General features: G+C 38.0%; 1 protein-coding gene across 1 annotated transcript in view; it reads right to left on the bottom strand.

The window, feature by feature from the left end:
* Positions 1–19,725, bottom strand: part of EXT2 (exostosin glycosyltransferase 2) — a 74,983-nt gene that overhangs the window by 40,391 nt on the left and 14,867 nt on the right. The window contains exon 7 of the mRNA XM_009895624.1: positions 204–335. Within this exon, the coding sequence (XP_009893926.1) occupies positions 204–335 (132 nt within the window). The remainder of the gene's footprint in view (positions 1–203; positions 336–19,725) is intronic.

Here is a 19,725-nt window from a genome sequence, read left to right as displayed (position 1 = left end):
GGACATAAAATGAACTGCTAGTTATTTTGCCAGTTGTCATAAAATATATTAGCTTCATCTGTGCAAGTTACCAACACAACACATACACACACAAACACACATACACAAAATTATTACCAAGTTTCATAGCACGTACCACTTATAAGAGGAAAAAAAACAAACACACAATTTGTTTTATAAATCAACCAAAAGAATTTACTTACCACAGCTGGAGGGTCATTCCATTCTTCATAAGAAATAGCAGCATACGGGTAAATTCTATCATTGATAATCTGAAGAGTGGCAAGAGCAATTGCTTTCATCGACCGAAAATAGGCTTCCCAGAACCACCTTGCCTGTAAAGAGAATAAAGTTCGCTTTCACACTGCACAGATCCAGTGCTTAATAATCAATTGTGCCTTGCCACGCACAATCTGTTCCATGCAGTCTACAAGTCAGGTGGAAATTAAATTAGGAGGCATGTTTATTGTAGCTAGGATATTTCCATAGAGCCTGAAGGCTTCAAACTCAACCCCACCCCCGCAGAAAAGGCTTTACAGTCAATAAAAAGAAGCAGCAGCATTACTTTGCAAATGATTGAACAGAATGAGAATACTTGAAGGAATCAGTTACTTTCCCGCTTTTATCATGTTTTCCTCTTGAAAAATGTCAAAAGCAGTTTGACTACAGAACAGAAGACACTGCTGTTATAACTCAGTTTTTCCAAGGCAGAAGAATCCACAGTGCAGCTAAAGAGCCAAATAAAAGCATGCAGCCTAAAAGGTGCAACTTAAAAGTCACCTTTTAACATCAATCTTAGAGACAGATGATCAGCTGGAGAACTTCAGTACTCATGAACCCTACCAAATTAACATCTTCCTAAGTCTTCCAAACCCCATATATTATTTATACAAATAAATACAGTTTTTTTACATAAAATTACATGCACACGCCTATTTGTTACAATCATTAACCTAGGCTAATTTTCAACACAGGCAGTGTAAAACTGCCGAAATGAAGCATGTGATTTTCTTATACACAGATGCACCGAATTTCACAGATGAGCCATTTTCAAGCTAAGGTCATGTATGGCAAGTTTTAATCTTGTCCCAGTTTCTACGTAAGACAAATGCTGGAAGAAAAGCAGGGTTTTGGAAATGAAAATGCTGACTTATCTGATTCTCTCTTAGATACATAAACATACTTTTTAAATGCCTAGAACCATCAAATGATCCTGTAGGACCCCATCCAACCCACAAGGAAACACGCTTTGCCAATAAATGTAGTTCAAGTGTTTTGACCCAAGAGATGTGAATTTTGTGAACCTAGTTTTTCTTCAGGAAACTCCAGCACCTTGAAGTGTCCAGAGGGCAATTTAATTTGCAGTCTCCCTATGGTTCAGTATCAACTATAAGAGTACATGTTTGCATCTAAGTTGCAGAACGATTAAAAGAAAAGACATTTTTTCGGTAACTGGAAGCTTAAGAAGCTTTCAGAGCCAGAACACAACAGCCGAAGACAACATACAAATTTGGGCAAACACTATTTTACTCTTGCTATGGCCTCTTTAAATAGCAAAAAGGCTCTGCAGACAGGCCAGTTTTAAACATGTGCTATGAGAATATTAAATAATATTATTTAGAATATTAAGTTACTGAAGGAATACCAAGCTTTTGGAGGTACAGACTTTAAGATGAACCAAAAATAACTCTCGTTTAACTGTCGTTAACAAGTTGCCAGTTTGTCTCACTCTGCAGATCAGTATTATTTTTTTTTTATGGAAGACAAAGAGTGATTGCTACGTGTACACTTTGTGCTGGAGCATTCCTACACTAAATAACAGTGTACAGGAAAGATTACAAGTAGGGAAAACGCAAGTTCACAAGCTAACTTCGCATACTCACACGTATGCTACCCTGTACTTTACTATGAATGTAAGCTATGAGATTCAGAACTAAAGACCTATTGCCGAAACGCTGGCCCTAAAACTCTACTCTGTGGGTAGTCTGTAGAACAGGTTCTTCAGAATAGTTCTGTTAAATATTTAAGATGAAAAAATCCATGCTACAATTAAAAAAGCACACTAGGAAAGAGACAAGTGCTCTCTGGAGCACTACTTTTATTGTGAGAAAACTTTAACAACCATAAGCCTTACTACTTCAGAGCATTTCAGAATTTTATTAAGGAGACTGATACGCATGTCCAAAAATTACACTTCTCTGGAGCTTGTCATCCAGAGAGTGCAAACACAATTTCACTCTAGAATGGAATCACTTCCCTCTCCTTATTTCTTTCCCTGGTAGAACTTAACAGCTGGATAACAGGCCGACAACCAAGAACATAGAACAAAATGAATATTTACATCCAACTGTAAAAGCAGAGGAATTATGTAAACAGGTAAGAATAAATAATGTCTGCTTTCCTAAAATACCAAAAAGGCACTAAATAAAGCAAACACCACACGTTAAGCAAAGACTTAAGTATTCCTTTCCCTATGCCCCATTTCTAAAGAAAAACATATTATCCAGAACTCAGCAGCAATTGGTTTAAAAAGAAAACCAGAAGTAGATTAAGAATTAAAATTGACCAGAATAGTGAACCTCTCTGTTAAAGTATCCTCAATGAACGAGAGTAAGAACACAGATTTCAAATTTCATTTTCACGTTAGATAACAGTTTAGAACCCCTGCTATAAGCAATAGTTAAGTAAACAGAAATTATTTTATGTAGCCTTTTAACTTTATAAAGCAATTAAGCAGCTATTGTGTGAAATACACACAGGGCTGTGTATTTCATTGTTATTAAGTGACAGCATTTCTATACTGTTCTAAGACTAAGATTGTTTATTAATACTGTAATATCTGTGATTATCTAGCTTTGTAACAATCAAAGCTGGTTCTCCGCCTTCAGCAAAACTAGGATGGATCTGATTTAGTTTCTCTTTGCTGAAAGAATGTTTGCAATGTCAGGCAAGATTACACCTTTTTAACAGAAGCAAAACTGGAGAAGAGGGCAGAGGGAATTTACTTTTTATAGACTAATATTTACATAATTAATTTTTTTGTAAAGAGCTAGAAAACGTTCCCACAGTCGGCTGTAATTTTTTGGAGTTGTATTTCTTTAAGGCAGAACTCAAAACCTTCTAAGGGGATTCGAAGTCTCCAAACAGATGTTTCAGGGTCTCATTACTTCCTCCCCACCTTGTTTGCTTTTATAAAGCAGAACTGATTAACATGGCTTGCTAGTGTCTGCTCTCAGCATGCTAAGTTACTGAACATTTGGGGAGAGTTTTCTACTGGGAAGATATATGTCAATTCCATTTGAAACGTATTTTCTGCTCTACCTGGCGTGGTTGAAAAGCTTACACTGGAATGTAACAAATACCTAGTGGGGATGAAAATCCCACAAACACGTTTGGGATACAGGAGAGAAAAACAACAGCAACAACAGAAAAAAAAAGAGAGAGAGATCTGTTCCCATCTCCTATGCCAACTTTCTTAGTATTCTTACACAGTATTCTGAGCTGTTCATTTCTCTTTTCTGTACCTACAAATTCAGAAGACCAATGGTCTCAAGAGTAGCTTTAATACAGTGGGTAATGCTTGTAAGGTATTGCAATTGTAACATACTAATTAGAGCTACCTGAAAGCCTTTCAGGATCTTGAAATAAATGACCCATAATTATAGAACTTGTCTTCCACATAGCATTGATTATATACAGTCTACAACTATGCGAGGGTCAGGCTGCCATTCCTTTCAACTTGAACTGAAATTAACTTCTAGTACTCTAGCAGTCTGCTTGATGAGGTTTCAGAATTTTCTAAGGAAACACACTATGTGGACCACAGACTTGTAAAGAAAGCTAACTTTGTATACACCTAAATATTGCTTAGGTCATGGGCAATCTAAATTGTAAATAGAGATCAAACGTGTACTTTGTAGAACTGCCAAATGAACATATGTTAAGCTAAGGGATCTTGTTCTGGGTGTAAGGCTTACCAGGAATTGCTAACAGGTATTTAAGAAGCACAGCTTCTCTTCCCCTTCCAAATTTCTAGATAAATAGAAAATCAAGGATAGATCCAAGATGAAAGACAAAAAAGCATTATTTTCTATAACAGTTTTACCAACGTGTGGAAGAGTCAAGTTTAGACTACTGAATGACTTGACTGAGAATGAGGAATACATGATATTATTGGGTTGCCCAATGGGTTGGAAGTGACTAGAATCACTTATAAAACAATAGATTCCCCATGAAATTAATTCACCTGAATTCAATTTTGGCAGAAAATTTTACAAAGCCAAGACAGAAGGAATTGGAATCCAAACTCCACCCTCTCTCCAAGCGGTGAGCTCTGCAGACAAAGGTCAAACATTGGCATGCAAGTAAGTAGTTCTAATGATTGCCCACGAAAACCCACCACTTTCTGTAAAGGCTAAAATCGCTTAATGTAATGTAGAAGTATTAATTTATCTCCACAAATACATATGCACACTTTGAGGAACACTAGAAATATCTCTAAGAAGAAAAAGGTTAGAAACTTGGTCTAGTTTTCCTCCTCAAAACTGTACATGGTATGAGAAATTTTGTGTTTCTTCAACCAAGTAAGCAAGCATCCAAACCAGAAGTTCAATCCCACTTGTTTTCAGTTCCAGGATTTTGTTCAGGTGGACTATGGAGAAACTAAACCGACAATATTCAGCACATGCTGGTACAGGCAGGAGCTTGGGACGGAAGCATTTGCAGTTATTTTCATAGGAGACAACAGGCAGCAGCATGAAGTGATAGGGTAGCCCACTCACAGAAAGTAAAATTTATTTAGGTAAGGTGTTATTTTCCTTAGAAATAAACACACTCGGAGGCCTAGCATCTCTTTATAAGCTCTTTACAAGCCAGCATAGCATCAGGTTACAAAGTCCATTCATATACTGTTTATAAGTTCTAGTGTTAATGCCACTAATGGTGCTCCAGTGGAGACTGCAAGACAGATCAATGTAAATCTTTTGATTAGTTTGTGAAAAGAAAAACACTGGGCGTGAGTCAAGGAAAGAAATACTTTCTGTAACATTTAGATCAAGCAGAAAAACAGTCCATGAAAGGAACTTTCTAACCTCCTGCCTTTTCACAGCCCATGATTTGGTGGGAATTGGTAAAGTTAGCAAAAGGGGGAAAAACAAGACTTGCAGACGAGCAGTAAAAGTTAACTGCCCATAAACCACCACTTCTCTCAGCTTTTAGGTCAGGCACTACGATGCTGTAAGATTTTGCCCCACTGCAGGAGTTCAGTGTTTCCAAAATGCCTTGAAAGGGTTTATGAGGACTTGAAACATAACTATTTTCACACTGGCTGGGGTGACTCAAATGCTTTCCCTTCTCGATGGCTCCCAGTGTTCCTGGTTTTTACTCCCTGACCATCTGGGTTAGGGAAGCCTGGCTGAAGAAAAGAGCATGGCCTATCTGCAGCAGCACTGGCCTGGAAGCTTGGTGATCTTATTTTCATGCTGGTTCTGTTACTTATTTACAGATAAATACTTGACATTCACTTGATTTCTTGCTTCTACTTCAGCCTCTCTGCAGTATGCGTAATATTCACCTCGCGGAGATGTTGTGAGACTTAACCATTCTAGACTTTTCAAATTTTGGGGTGGATAGAAAAAGCAGAAAAAAACTCCCAAACCTTTATCCTTTCTTATTATTTGTCAAGAGAAACCTTAAACTAATATTTAGCTAACCACTGCTACCCAAGTAACTGACTGTGGCAACCCTTTGCTAAAATGTGTACCTTCAGCAGAGATAGAAAAGATATTACAAGAAATACCTACAGTTTTCCTGTGTATCTATAGCTCTGGGCATGGAAGTTTGTCCACTAAGACCTTCAGGCTCTTAAGTTACACGTGATACTGTAATATAACCAAATGCTTTTTTAAGTTACTGAGACCTAACAAGTTATTGCCCATCAAGCAAGCTACTATAATTGGTCACAGGCAACTCCCCCCCCCAACCTCTTTCCATGGTGCAGTAGGATTAGATAGGCTACTGAGGTTCATGACAAACTGAATTATTATATATTTACCCCATACTAAAGATGTGTATGAGGATAGCTGATGATACATAATAATCAGATAGCAAGCTTGAGCTCTCAAGTCCCCTCCTGCCCCCACAAGATAAATGGGACTGAAGAGAGAGGAACAAGCATTTTACAAAAAGTTTCCCAAGACAAATTTTGGGTTCAGACTGAGGACCCTATAACCCCAAATTCCCACATTTTTCTGCCTGTGAATTGTAATCTTCCCCCTCTTCCTGGACCACCTTACTCTTCCTACAGCTGGTTCCCAATTCCAACAACTTCCTTGCTGATCACACATATCACTTTTAGTATGCACTTTTTCAGCAAAGATGATACCACCCGGGCCAGCTAAAACCAGTGCCATTTTTGTTTCTTTACACAGGCTTACGAGAAACCCTCAGAAGATTTTCTACTATGAATAATTACACAGTAATTTGTTCTTTCCAGAAAGTGGTAAGAATCTGGGTTGAAGAAAAGTGCTTATTTGGTTTAGGACCCTTAGCAATATCACACACTCAATTTCAACACACCTAAAGCTGGCTGGCTCAATCTTCTCTCTGTAATCAGTGGGGGAAAAAAATACGGTCATTCAGACAGAAATGTAAAGCTCTGGTACCTTAAATACCCCCTGAACACTCCATCCTCCTCTTATTAAGGGAGCACGACAGGACAGAGTAAGCGACCAACTGTGGGCCATGATCCTTCTTCGCCTTAAAGCCCTACCTTCAAAAATGCTCTGAGGGCCCTCTCATTTTCCCAGAGAGGTACAAAGATTCGAAATGAGAACAAACAAGAGTGTAGGGTATATTTTTAAAAAATAATTCATGTGTTTGAGGCTATGGAAAAACGTAATAGCCACGCTCTGAAAAGTTGGCTCACTTTTGGGGTGCCAGTACAATTACCCCAAACAGGAAGTAACCTCTTTAGAAATCGCAATCTGAAAGTAAAAATTAGATTCTTGTCCCCATGCACAGACTACTATGTAGGACTTTTAAGAGTTAATCCATTAAATCAATGCAATACTGGTAAAATCGTGCTAACTTGCCTAAAACTAAAAAGCTTCCTGAATTATTTTCATGTTTTACAGAAGATCAGATTAAAAGCACCTTTCAAATTTCACCTGACTGCATTGTGTCCATTTGTAAGCAAGGACCTGTACAAGAAAAGCAGTAGTGTAAGCATTGTATAAAGAGTGCTCATAACATCAGCGTGCCACTTTCAAGGCTAACAAATGGGGGTAGCAAGGAATTGGGGTGTCTGATCACTTGAAACAAAGACTAATCCATAATTCAATACTGTGTTTTCCCAAAGCTCAAACCAGAAGTTTCTCCAGAAGGGAAAAAGAGGAATAAGCAGTAGAACAATGCAGGGCACATACAGTTGTTTCCAGTTTAGCTAAGGTTTGCTTCTAACAGAACACGATAATGTTCTTTTAATATTATTTCTGAATTTTCATTGCATCTTTCTACTTTTGTTTCTGAGCTATGCATGATTCCCAAATAAAGCCCTGAAAATACTCATCTGTTTAACTTACACAACTTATATGAGTGGCCTGTCGAGGAATATACCTTAATTACAAGACACTTCAGCTTTTAGCAAGCAAAACAAATATTTGTATCACTACAGTCCTATATTTTAACAAAGAGATTCTACACAGACATTTTGTGGTGCTGTTTTTTATTGTAATTCAGTCTCAAAAAATCTCTTTACAAGTAAAGCAGTAGGTGGATTTAATCACCTGGCTCAATATTCTCCACTCTAGTAAATGAAACCATGTAGCCACGAAACAAGCACATTTGCTTACTTCAGATACAATGGAGAGTGAAAACTAAATCTTTCCACTATACATTTTTTTTTTCTTTTTTTCTTTTTCTTTTTGAAGCTGCCGATTCATAAGGGGACAGAGGTCACAGTTCAAAATGCTAGTCTTACTCTTCAGACACCAGCCACTTGGGAGTAACTCACTTCTACTGGCTCTCAGTTTTACTGCTGTAAACTACTTGATAAATGCTGACTCATAAGAGCTAAGGGTAAAGCAAAATGTTAGTGCAAGGTCAGATATTAATCTTAAGCTTCTTGCACTGCACTCTTCCTCAGATTGGTGCTTTGGTCTCCTCTTTGGTGCTTTGAAAGGAATCACTTATATCAATTATAGTAATCCATATGTACAACAAGACATACTATGCACATGTGAGAATGGTTCTTTGAAACATTTTAAAGGTAACATTTTGAGTTTTGCTTCCATACTTTCAGATAATTTGTGGGGGCTTTGTGTTTTGTTGTGGGTTTTTTGGGTTTGTTTTTGGTTTTGTTTTTTAAAAAGTTTTCATCTTCTGTTATAAACAAGAGCTTTGTTCTGCTTAAAATCTCGTTCATATGACACAGAAGAAGCTATTTTTAACAGAATAGTTCTCATTCTCTCTCATGAAATGGTAACATTTTATATGGTTTTGAAATCCTGCATTATCTTGACCCCTAAAACACAGATTTCTGCTATTTCTTGTCCCAGTGATAGTAAATCAGTTTTAAAAATAACAAGAACACAAGATGAACAGATAAAACTACCACTTCACACTGGCACTCCCCCCTCCCTCCATATACTTCTGCACCTCAAAGCTGCTTCTTTGAGTATGACAACTTCACAACTCAGTTGCGGAAGGCAACATTGCACCAGCCAGGAAACCTGACTTACTGCCCTGATACCCTACAAATCCATTGGCAAAATACATTTCAGTTATGGAGCCAACAAACAGGTATTAGCACTATGAGCAGCAAGGGACCACCACCCTGTTCTCAGACATGCCTGGGAATACAGTCACAAAGCACGTAGACAAAGCCAGCAAAGAAAGCAGCAGGATGAGGAAAAAAAAAGAGAAAAGTTTCATAAAGCACTTAGAGCTTTAAAAACATGCGATGTAAAAATGGCTACCATTTACTGAATTCCCTTTGCTCCCAAAGAGCTTTAAGATCTGTCTTCCTATGAAGAATGACATGCCTCGACACCACAGAAATAACAGAGCTGTAAGAGAGTAATATGGATCCTACTCTGGCTTCCAGATAGTCATATCTACATAATCATCATTGATAATGATGTAAAGACACAAAAAATAGCCCACTCTTCCGTTTCCAGGGCTCCCTAATTACTCCAATTTCACCAGGCTGTTATGGTGAAGGGGCAGCCACACCTAACCTGAGGAGTAGTCAAAATTACTTGGATCTGTATCATCCTATTTAGGGTAAGTTTGTCCTTTGCACACTCCCTGTTAACAACATGAAAACCAGACCTACAGTGAGCTAGACTTACGCTATCGTTGATTCAACAGCAGTCTAGAAAATAACAGAAAACAAATACGTATATGTAATTGCAGGGAACATTCAACTACTGTATGACCACAAGTTGGGGTGAGGTGTGGGGGGAGAACGTTTTAGCCACATTTCTTGACAAATGATGGACAGCTCCTGAAACTGAAAGCAATAGGTTTCTAGTCCCAGGGGTAATGCCTTCAAATATGTCTATGTTCTCAGGGTAGATCGGTTTTCCCTGCTGCAGGCATCCTGCTGAGAGGTGAGGTCCCAAGCAAAACACAAAAATCTGACTGCAAGCCTTTGAGGTGGCAGGAGCCAAGGGAGGTTCAAAGACAAGGCTGGCTGGTGGGCAGCACCTCTGAGTATTGCAGAGGTTAGAGGTTAGTAAAGCAGGAGCCACTGGCCAATAAAACAGTGTTTGGAGAGCCCACTCTACAGATAAATTGGGGATCTGTTTACACCTTTCCCAGCTTTCTGAGTTACACAGACTGATGCTTCCCACTGTGATCTTGTCCTATGTCCACTAGCATCTCCCCTCCTCAGCAGCTGCCCTGCTCTCTGCTGGTTGGCTTTATAACATGGCTAAAGGATGCTTGGAAACTTTTAATCAGCATCCAGCATCAAAAATAAATAAATAAAAGCACAACTGCTTTTATTTGTGTCAACTGCTGCAACAAGATCTGTCTTGTTTGAGATTTCCCATGACTCCTGTACTAATGCTGGGAGAATAGAAGCCTAAATTCCCTTGATTAGAGAAGTTAAACACAAAGCAAGCCTAGTGCCAATCACACACATGAAAGGACAGCTTTTTGAAGCAAGGGAAAAAAAAACCTAGGTAGGGTTACCACTGTACTATAGCAGTCAAAAATCAGCACATACCTCTATTTCAAAACTTAAGCTCTATACCAGGAAGAATTTGCCCTTTTGATTGAAGATATATTTTGCTCAATTTCCTGTAAGCTATATAGTTCTATTTTATATAAGCACAAACTTACACATACTTCCATACACACAGTTCTCAACATTGGACAACTTTAACCACAGACATTACTGTCAGCATAGCTTGAAAACAGATATATCTTACTGACTTCTATAAGGACAAAAGCTGAAGGACAGGCAGTCACTGGGTTTCTTTTTTTTCATATCTATAGGAAAAATTCAGTTCAGGACATGAGGCTCCTTTTTTCCTCTGAACCTTAAAAATAACTGATGTCAGCTCAAGCTATGTAATACCTTATCCTTCATGACTCAAACTGTGCATGGCTGCCTGATGAAATAGGTAAGTTGATTTGTAATTGCTGGTTGTGATAATACTATGTGATGGTAACACTGCAAAGGAACAGGGTTGAAAATAATTTTACATGGACAAAATAACTGATAGACATAAACAAGTGTTATTCATTTCTTCTTGGCAAACATTTCAAATAGCATGCTAAAGATGAATATTCTTTACTGCATGAAGCCAAATTTTGTAAAAAAGAAAAGTAAGCTCAAAGATAAACATTAAAGCTTATTACAGAAGTCCTTGCTACCCCCAAAAATATGGACAGTACACCACTGACCAGCATTTGCACATTTATTCTGTATTAAACTTTTGCTTCACCTGAACAATAAAAAGATGTGAGAAAGGAGTTCTTTTCACTCTCCCCTCGATACATACATAACACGGCCTCTGCAACAGACGAAACGCATGTCTCAGATTCCCTGACGCACTGGCTACTAAACACAGGTAGTAACAGATCAGAAACGGAAGAAGCAGTGAGAGGAAGAGCGCAGAGCCTGGGCTTGGTGCTAGCAGCAGTAAGCTGCTAACTTACTGAAGCATTTCTGACAGTTGGTTAATGGGTGTTGTGTTCACGCTCAGTCTTAACCTAATCACCAGATTCACGATCAGGAACGTTTTTCCCCATGCCTCAACAGGCACCACTGATACTTTTTGGTTTTGTTTGCTACGGTGTTGGGAAGCATTTTATGGGAGACTGTGCTGTGCGAGGGAACTGAGATGAAGTATTCTGTGGACCCCCTGGGACCAGAATTCCATTACCAGCCGAGTCTGTTTGCAGGAAACTGTCTGTCTTAAGCTTAACCATAATCTTACAACTTCTATCGATAATTCCCTACTCCACTATTAGTATCCTGGAATATGCACACCCTCTATAATCCTGCTCTCCAAACCATCTGTACAGTTTTAAGCCACCAGGATAGAATATGTATTCAAACACAACTAATGCCAGGTGCCATTTTCATTTCTAAAGAGCATTCAGAATTATCTGCTAATGGAAAAAGAAAAAAAAAAAAGAAAAAAAAAGAACAAAATAAATAAATAAAAGAGGAGCAGAGGGCAAAGGAAGGAGTCAACCCCCAGATACAAGTTACACCATTTGCAAGCCAAAGGGCATTACAATATATTCCTAGCACAGCCCACTTTTCCATTTGCAACAAAGATACATAATTTTCCTGTATACAGGCATCTAGGAAACCATTAGATATCTGCCCAATTTATAGACAAAGATTAAAGGAAAATCCATTTAAAGATTATCCGGCAGCAGGTTGTTCCTAAAGAACACATAAAAACCTTTAACTTAAAAGTTCCTACCATATTGTAATATACATTTGATTTAGTCATTAAAACAGGATCCAGGACTTCTAAATTTCACTATTAATATTATGATTTGACCTTGTACAAGTTATTTATGCCCTATACACTCATCAGTAAAATGGATACAAGACCAAGGTGCATTTACTACTACTATTTAATATACTCACATGCAAATTATCACAACAATGCACTGTATTTATACTATACAGGTAAATGCTAAAGTTGTAACACTTTCAATAATGAAAGGATAAATGGAGCAAGTGAATTTGATAAAGAAATGTGATATAGTACAGAATAAGCAGCAGCAGAGGGAGAGCACAGAGTAACAAAGAATGAGTGAAACACCAGGAGAGATGCTTAATCATCCATTTATCTGCAGCTGCTTCACGTGCATGATGAAATATTTTCAAATATTGTTTCTAAAAGAAGTACATGCCTTTCCAATCTTTGGATCATCTGGGTTTATCTGTAGTCTAAGTTGTGTATAGCAATCTGCAAAGTACAAGTACCAAAAGTCCACTTTGCAACAACATACGCACTCTTAAAATACAGAGTCTAAAAATCTAATCTTAAAAAATGAAAAATCATAGTCTTAAAATAGCATAATTTCCATCTTACAGTTGAAGTTTAACCTTTTGTTGTTTAAAGTCTGCAAAACTAGATACAATGGCAGCACAACTGCATCCTATAAAAATTATTCATTGAGGTGCTGATTGCTCTCACATTTCTGAGCTCTTTCTCAGAGATTCCACAAAGACCACTCTGTAATACGACAAGCACAAAAGCAGTTTTCTTCATTCTGGAAAGCAATAGGGCAGGACAGACAACAGAAAAAAAAAATAAAATAAAATCTAGGGTAAGGATATTCTCCGCAACAAATGAAGAGGGGAGGGGGAAGCAATGAAAGTCTCACATATAAATGCCAAGGATTCTACAACTCCCCCGGTGATCCTGGCAATAAGCCAGGAAAAAGTTTTCTCTTTCCTTTGCTGTTTGCAGCAACAAATCTTTCCTCTGGGGGAGGGGTGAGAGGACTGGAACTAACTTCACTGCATCTGATAAGATGGCAAATTGTCCAGGCCTGACATTTATGGGGGACCCGGAGCTCCACTGAAGCACTCTGGGAGGATTAAAGCAGGGTTAGCCTCTCCAATCGCACTCCTTAAAATGCTACAAATGGCAGACAGATGAAAGTTCGTTTAAATTTGATAATGATGAGTCCAAAGAACCCAGAGACAGAAGCTGCCCCCTGTCAGGGAAAGAACTGAAGCTGGAAGTTGAATATTCTCATTAAAAGGACTTGTAAAACTCAAACTATGCTCAAAGAGCTTTCAGTGTCCAGATATTGAAATGAAGTTCTGTTTAATTGGCTAACAAGAACTAAATCCCATCTCTTTTCACGTGAGCTGCACCACCTTCAGGAAAACTCCACCACCCATTTGCTTTAACTCTATCCAGGACCATTTCACTGTAAGAATGGGATGTTTCACACGCAGGCAGTGATTGCCTGGAGCCAGCAGAAAGGCTCATATAGCTGTCAGCAAGCTGATAAGAGTTGAAATTACTCTACAGAGCCCTCTTTAAAGAAGAGCCAAAGAAGCACATTAAATGAAAGGGAGGAGGGGTCAGAAAAGCCAGCCACTCATGTTGTTTTAACGTGGCACTAAAACAAGTCATTGATTTATGCATGTGTCTTCAGCTCTGTTTGACCTGGAGTCTGAACTTTTCTTCAGGTCAGGGCTGAGGCACATGGGATGTGCACTAGAAAAACCACAATAGCTTGTCCAGGTATTCCAACTGTGGGAACAAACATTGCAAACTGTATGTTTCCTATCCACATTTTTTACACTGAACTTACATCCCTTTTTAGCTTTTAATTGTCCACATGGGCTGAAAAGACAAGAAGTTGTGATTATCTAAAACTTTAATAAAAATGAAGAATGCTGCGTGGCCACTATGTGAGAGTGTATTTTGTGGGACTTCAGGAAAGTGAATTATCCATTCATACAAAGGAGGAAACTATACTTCACGGTCAATATTCTCTCACTGAACTTTTTGGCAGCCAGTGAAGTTAAGATGCATTTAAAAAAAACCACTGATGATCTGACAAGCTTATTCCACAAGTCATTATAAAACCAAGGTCTCCGGCAAACCTGAGTCCTGAAATTGCATCACTGCGACCAGACCAGGTCTGACCAAACGGCCTTCTGCTCCTATACTCTGTCTCTGACAACGCTCCACAGCAGGTACCTCCTCCCCACGGACACGGCAAGCATAAGCCACCACTTCCCCAAACTCCTCTCAGGTCTCCAAAAGTCTGCAACTCGGGAACTTCCTAAGCCACAGCGTATATCTTTGCAGTCATCTCTGACAGATTTTCTTTCTCCAGATTTCTTCATTCACCCTTTATACCAATAAAAACTGTTCACCCACACAAAATGCTGAAGCAGTGAGTCCCACGGCCTACCTACTAGTTCTGGGAAAAGATCATATTTTATTTTTTAGACCAGATTCCCAATAATACAGGTCCCAGGGAACGTCAAATGGAATTGTATCAAACAATGTACAGTCATGTCCACTCACGTCACAACTCTCTTATTTTATAGTTCTTATATTATAATCTTGCTCCTCATCTTATCCCCAATCATTCATCTTCAAGACAAATAGGGTTTGTGTTTAATCACTCTTCTCTTGAAACCTTTGATCACCCTTGTTCTATTATATCCTTTGTAAGATGGGAGAACCATAACTATGAACTGTATTCAGGGTGCAGACATACAACAGATTTATGCAGTGGCATAGTATTTTCCATTTTGTTCTCCCCCTCTTTTCTAAAAATTCTTTATATTACTTTTTTTGACCATGACTGACCATGAAACTTCTATTTTCACATAACTACTTATTAAAGCTCTAAGAACTCTTTCCAAGTGACTGCAGGTAGCTAACAGGCCCTCACTGCCTATGGAAGGTTGGTTTTCCTTTCACGTATCCCCTTTTTTTAATCTATAGTGAATTTTGTCACTTTATCATTTGATTGTGCTATACCTGAATTTCTTTGGCCTAAGATGTACCAGTTCCAACTAAAACCTTTCCCAAAGCAGCATCATTCATAAGTGGTAGCCACAAGGGTTTTTTCTGTTACTGTTAGCTTGAGCTGCAAGTTTTTCCTTAAAGGCCATGCTCTTCTGGGGTGCTCATCTTCTACACTGCTACCTAATTTTATAGAATTTCTTACCTCCAAGATCTCCACGTCTCTAAGCTTGGTTGAAACTACACAATAACAGAAATCAAAAGAGAAATCAGCATGCATATTGTATGTGATCATACCCTTGTTTCCCTAGGAAACCAGGATGAAAAGAATTCCTGCACTCAAGAACACTAGCTCTTCATTCTTGTACCATTAAAGCTCACAAAGTCACCCAGTCTTCCAGACTAGATATTAATTCAAAATTTTTATTTTGGGCACATGGGGCATGTTATAAAGTCAAAAAAGAACAGGCACACAAAGCCTTCTTTCGAAAATAAACTCCTTACCTAAAATCCGCTCAGTGAGAAAGAATGCCTAAATAAACAGATGAACAACTCTTCTATTCCCATTGCAGAGTACATTCATATTCTGATCCTATGCCTTAATGAGCCTATCTGTGTTAAAAGACTTCCAAGTTGTTGATATTTAGCGAGAAAACACATTTACAAAATGTCTGTATATTCAGATAGACAGATTCATCTCATAAAAAGAAGGGAAAAAAGGCACAGAAGCTCAGATACAGGTTGTGGAAAACCTTCATACAAGTTAAAGACATTTATGTATTAACTACAGTGGTGAAAGATGTTTCTAGAGATTAACAGGCTTTCAACCAAAACACTAGAAAAACTCAGTTGGGAGGGAAACTATACAAGGCATGGGATAAGTAAATACCAGTAAAGTCTTGTTTTGCTTTTTGTCTTTAGACATTTTACTCTTCTTCATGAGCAAGAGGAAATTTCAAATTTCACTCTCTATCATACACGTCTATTACACTGACTTCTATTTCTTGTCCCTCCACTTCTACAACTTTGCTATTACCTGGCTGCTGGTTTGTGGTGCAGAGAAAAATGAAACCATAAGGGTGCAGCATCAAGTCTGCTGGATCAGTAGCTGTGCAGCTGAGCTGCTTACCGTAAGACTTGCCTCTGGGCACTTCTGCCAGTGTTTCAGACTCCATATGGAACTATTTGTGAGAGGGGGATGGTTCAAGGAAGCTTCAAAGAAAATGAGAATGACAACATTACTGTAGAAAACAAGACAAGACAGCAATCCCAGTGATGCAGAAGTTTCATCCAGACTGCTATTAATTTTTGCAGCTCATCTAGCAGAGGCTCTTTTTGATGATCAATACGTTGGAGTTTATAAGAGCTATCATATGCCAGTCTCCAGTTCTCATGGACACAGGCAATACATGTAGTGAAAATATGTAACAATTTTTCACAACAGTGTAGATTAGGCTGTGAGCACAGAAACTATTCCCCTTTGTGAGGAAAGACAGGAAACTGAACAAGGAATTGTCGAGGGCAAAATGTTCTGCAAGTTTGAACAATAAAAGCTTAAGTTAATATGGCTAATCTCCAGAGATCTCAGCACAATCAGGTATAATGCAGGACAGTAGAAATTCATTCTGATTTCCCATACTCCAGCTCTGTTCAAACCAATAAACCTCTTTCCTGGTTTATACTGTGTACTGACAAAACAATTGAGCAAAACAAAGTTGTATTATAGGAAATCACAGCCCAGCCACTCCAAAGCTAAAGCACCTATATTTTGTCCTCTTCATTACAGTATTGTGTGATGCTCATGATCAGTGTACAAACTATAAGAAAATATTTTCAAATACATGTTCTTATGTATTTTAAATGTAATGACTTGTCTTCAAGAGCCTTCCTCTCTTCTCCAGCAGATGTATGGCTAGAAGTACTTCCAGAAACAACGTAAAAATTAAGCATAGAGGAAAGTCTACTCATTAAAAGTAGACAATTTCAACTTGAAAAAAAAATACATATAGATATGTGAGTTTTTATATATATGTATATATATATATATATATAAAAACCTTGATGCATGAGCTCCAGAGAATTAACTGCCATAAAATACTGCAAAAGTACCTAATCAACAAAGAAAACTGTCAAGCTAACATTTACAATAAAATCTGTTTTAATTATGAGGTCTTCCAACTAAGGATAATTATGTCATAATCAAGATAACCACTAAAACCAAAGTAGTCGGACAGCAAGGCTCCATCCTTCAAACGTTATCAGACCCAGAAAGTCTGATAGGTACGATGAATGCACGCTCCATCCTACTAAAAAACAGGAGAAAGTTAGATCAAGGATTTGTTCTGTTTGTCTAAGAGGGTGATCTCAACCATACTCGTGCCAGTACATGACAACTGGTTTCTTAATTTACTGAAAAAGTACGTTAATTGGCAGGTACTGGCAAAGCATGTTTCACAAGTCTTTATCAAAAACATACTGTCTCCCTTAGTGGAATTTTTTGTGCCAGAAAAACAGTTTTTGAAATAAAACCTAAGCACATCCTAACTGCAAAAGAAACAGTAAGATGTTCTAAAACAATTTTCATACCAATTTTAATAAAAGCTCTTTACAAAGATCACTTTTTCCTCACTTTAACATCAGTCACGGACCAATCTTTTTGTAACTGTGTATCAAACTCCAAGTGTTTCACAATGTAAAAACAAGAAAGAACACGATCATTGTGATCTAACTATCTTTGTCTCCATCGAGACAGGAGCAATGCTCAGTGAATAACAGAACGGACTGGAAAAAAACCAAACATACCACAAGTCCAGTTTCAGTCAGTCCTCTTCCACTTGACAAAAAACATGCATCAAAATATTGTATATCAAGTGTAATAACACTTGAAGTTGAAGCAGCAAAATAAAGTGGTTTAAATATTATTGAGAAATATGGATTACTTACAAAACCAGAATATTTTGAAGCTTTTGTTGCCCTTCTACAGCTAAGCAGAATAAACAACTGTTATAGATCACATCTGAAAACATGCATAGATCACTCCAGTTCATTTGCAGATTCATTCTATAAACGGGTATTAGTTGAGATTCACTTTAGTAGTTCCTTGCCCAAGAAACAAAATAGACAAATTATGACAAATTCACTTTGCTTCTGAACTACTCTTAGCACCAGCCTCTTCAAAAGGTTCGTTCCCACTTCAAATTCTCTCTTCTCCTATCATCGCTTTAGCTTTATTTTGTGAATCTTTATTCATTAATTCCTGTACATTGCTGCTGAAGCTAAGATGCTGAAAAAACCTGGGAAGACATTTTGGCTAGCCAAAAGGTCCTAAGATGCTTTCCCCAACCCATTTAAATCAAAAGACTGTAAAGTAAAGTGTGCAACTACTCTCCTAGTGATGAGACTGATGACCAGGAAGGAAACAAAAGTCTGTAGCACAGGTGGAATATTACTGCATATTTATCAATGAGGAAAAGCAGTCAGGTTACTGGTAGTCCACACAATATCATTCACTAAGTACTTTTTCACCATATCAGATAACTAGAACATAGAACCATGTATCAACAAGGGAATTTCACGGATGCTTATGCTGGGACTTCACCTTGTATATAGGACTGACAGGATATGAAATGTACAGAGATAACAGGTTTAAGTATCCTCAATACGCAAACAGAAATAAATTCACAAAGACAAGAGGAAGATAGACCTTGTAATTTCATCCTGATACTCCTGCTATCAAAACACACAACTATACCCTCAATAAAAGCAACAAGATGTGAGAGGAAGCTTTGGAAAAACATGCTTTCCACCTTCAGTCAATAGAATCACATTTTCCATCATGTTCAGTGATACCTTGGACCTAGTGACAATGACTGCTGCAAATCATCTATAATCCAACAACATTCAGTCCAGACACAGACTAGAATTGCATTCTGGGTATTAAATTATCTTCTATTTTAACTTAATTTTATGGAGTTATAGATAATACAGATAACATAAATCATCTGAATTAAGGGAGCTTTTGTTGGTTTGTTTCCTTGTGAACTTTTGGGGGATGTTTGTTCGGGGTTTTTTGTTTGTTTGTTTTTCTTTTTTGGCATCTGCATGCTCTGTAGAAGGAGAACAATATCCTGAATGATTATTTTATGATACTAGTAAAATGGACAACAAGAAAATCAATGCACACTTTAACAGACTATTAATGTCAGTTTTAAAGCTTTACTCAGCAAAAACTCCCTAGTGTTAACATCTCTATGTTCATGTCAGAGAAAAAACAAAATAAAGCAAAATCCTGTTTCTAGGAGCTGTAACAACAAAGGTACTTTTTCACCTCCAATCCCTGGTGGCAACTTGGTGCTACCAGTGGGCCCCACCAAAATGGTTCATTTGTGTGAAGGGACCAAAGAGAAAGGAGACCCCTGATGGCTGCTGCGATATTTGCAGACTCTCTGTACAGAGAATGAAGTGAAAATGGCAACAGAATTCAGGCATGAAAAGATTTACTGCTACATTTGAGAGCCTGTTTTCTCCACACATATCCAGTATTAATATACATTGTGCAGCTTTTAGCACTGTCTAGGTAGAAATAACTAGAGTGTTGTAGGCTACACCCTGAAAAACATGCCTTAGGTCACTTTTTACAAGGACCACACAAAAGATGACTTTGTCACTAAGGTTGTATAATGGAATTTAAAAAACATGTCTTCACAACTCTTGCAAAAATTTGACTACAGAAACCCCATGCATC

The sequence above is a fragment of the Charadrius vociferus genome, unplaced genomic scaffold (assembly GCF_000708025.1).
Source record: "Charadrius vociferus isolate BGI_N301 unplaced genomic scaffold, ASM70802v2 scaffold111, whole genome shotgun sequence".
NCBI lineage: Eukaryota > Metazoa > Chordata > Aves > Charadriiformes > Charadriidae > Charadrius > Charadrius vociferus.
The sequence above is the reverse complement of the archived record's forward strand: the minus strand, read 5'-3'. Positions and strand labels throughout refer to the sequence as shown.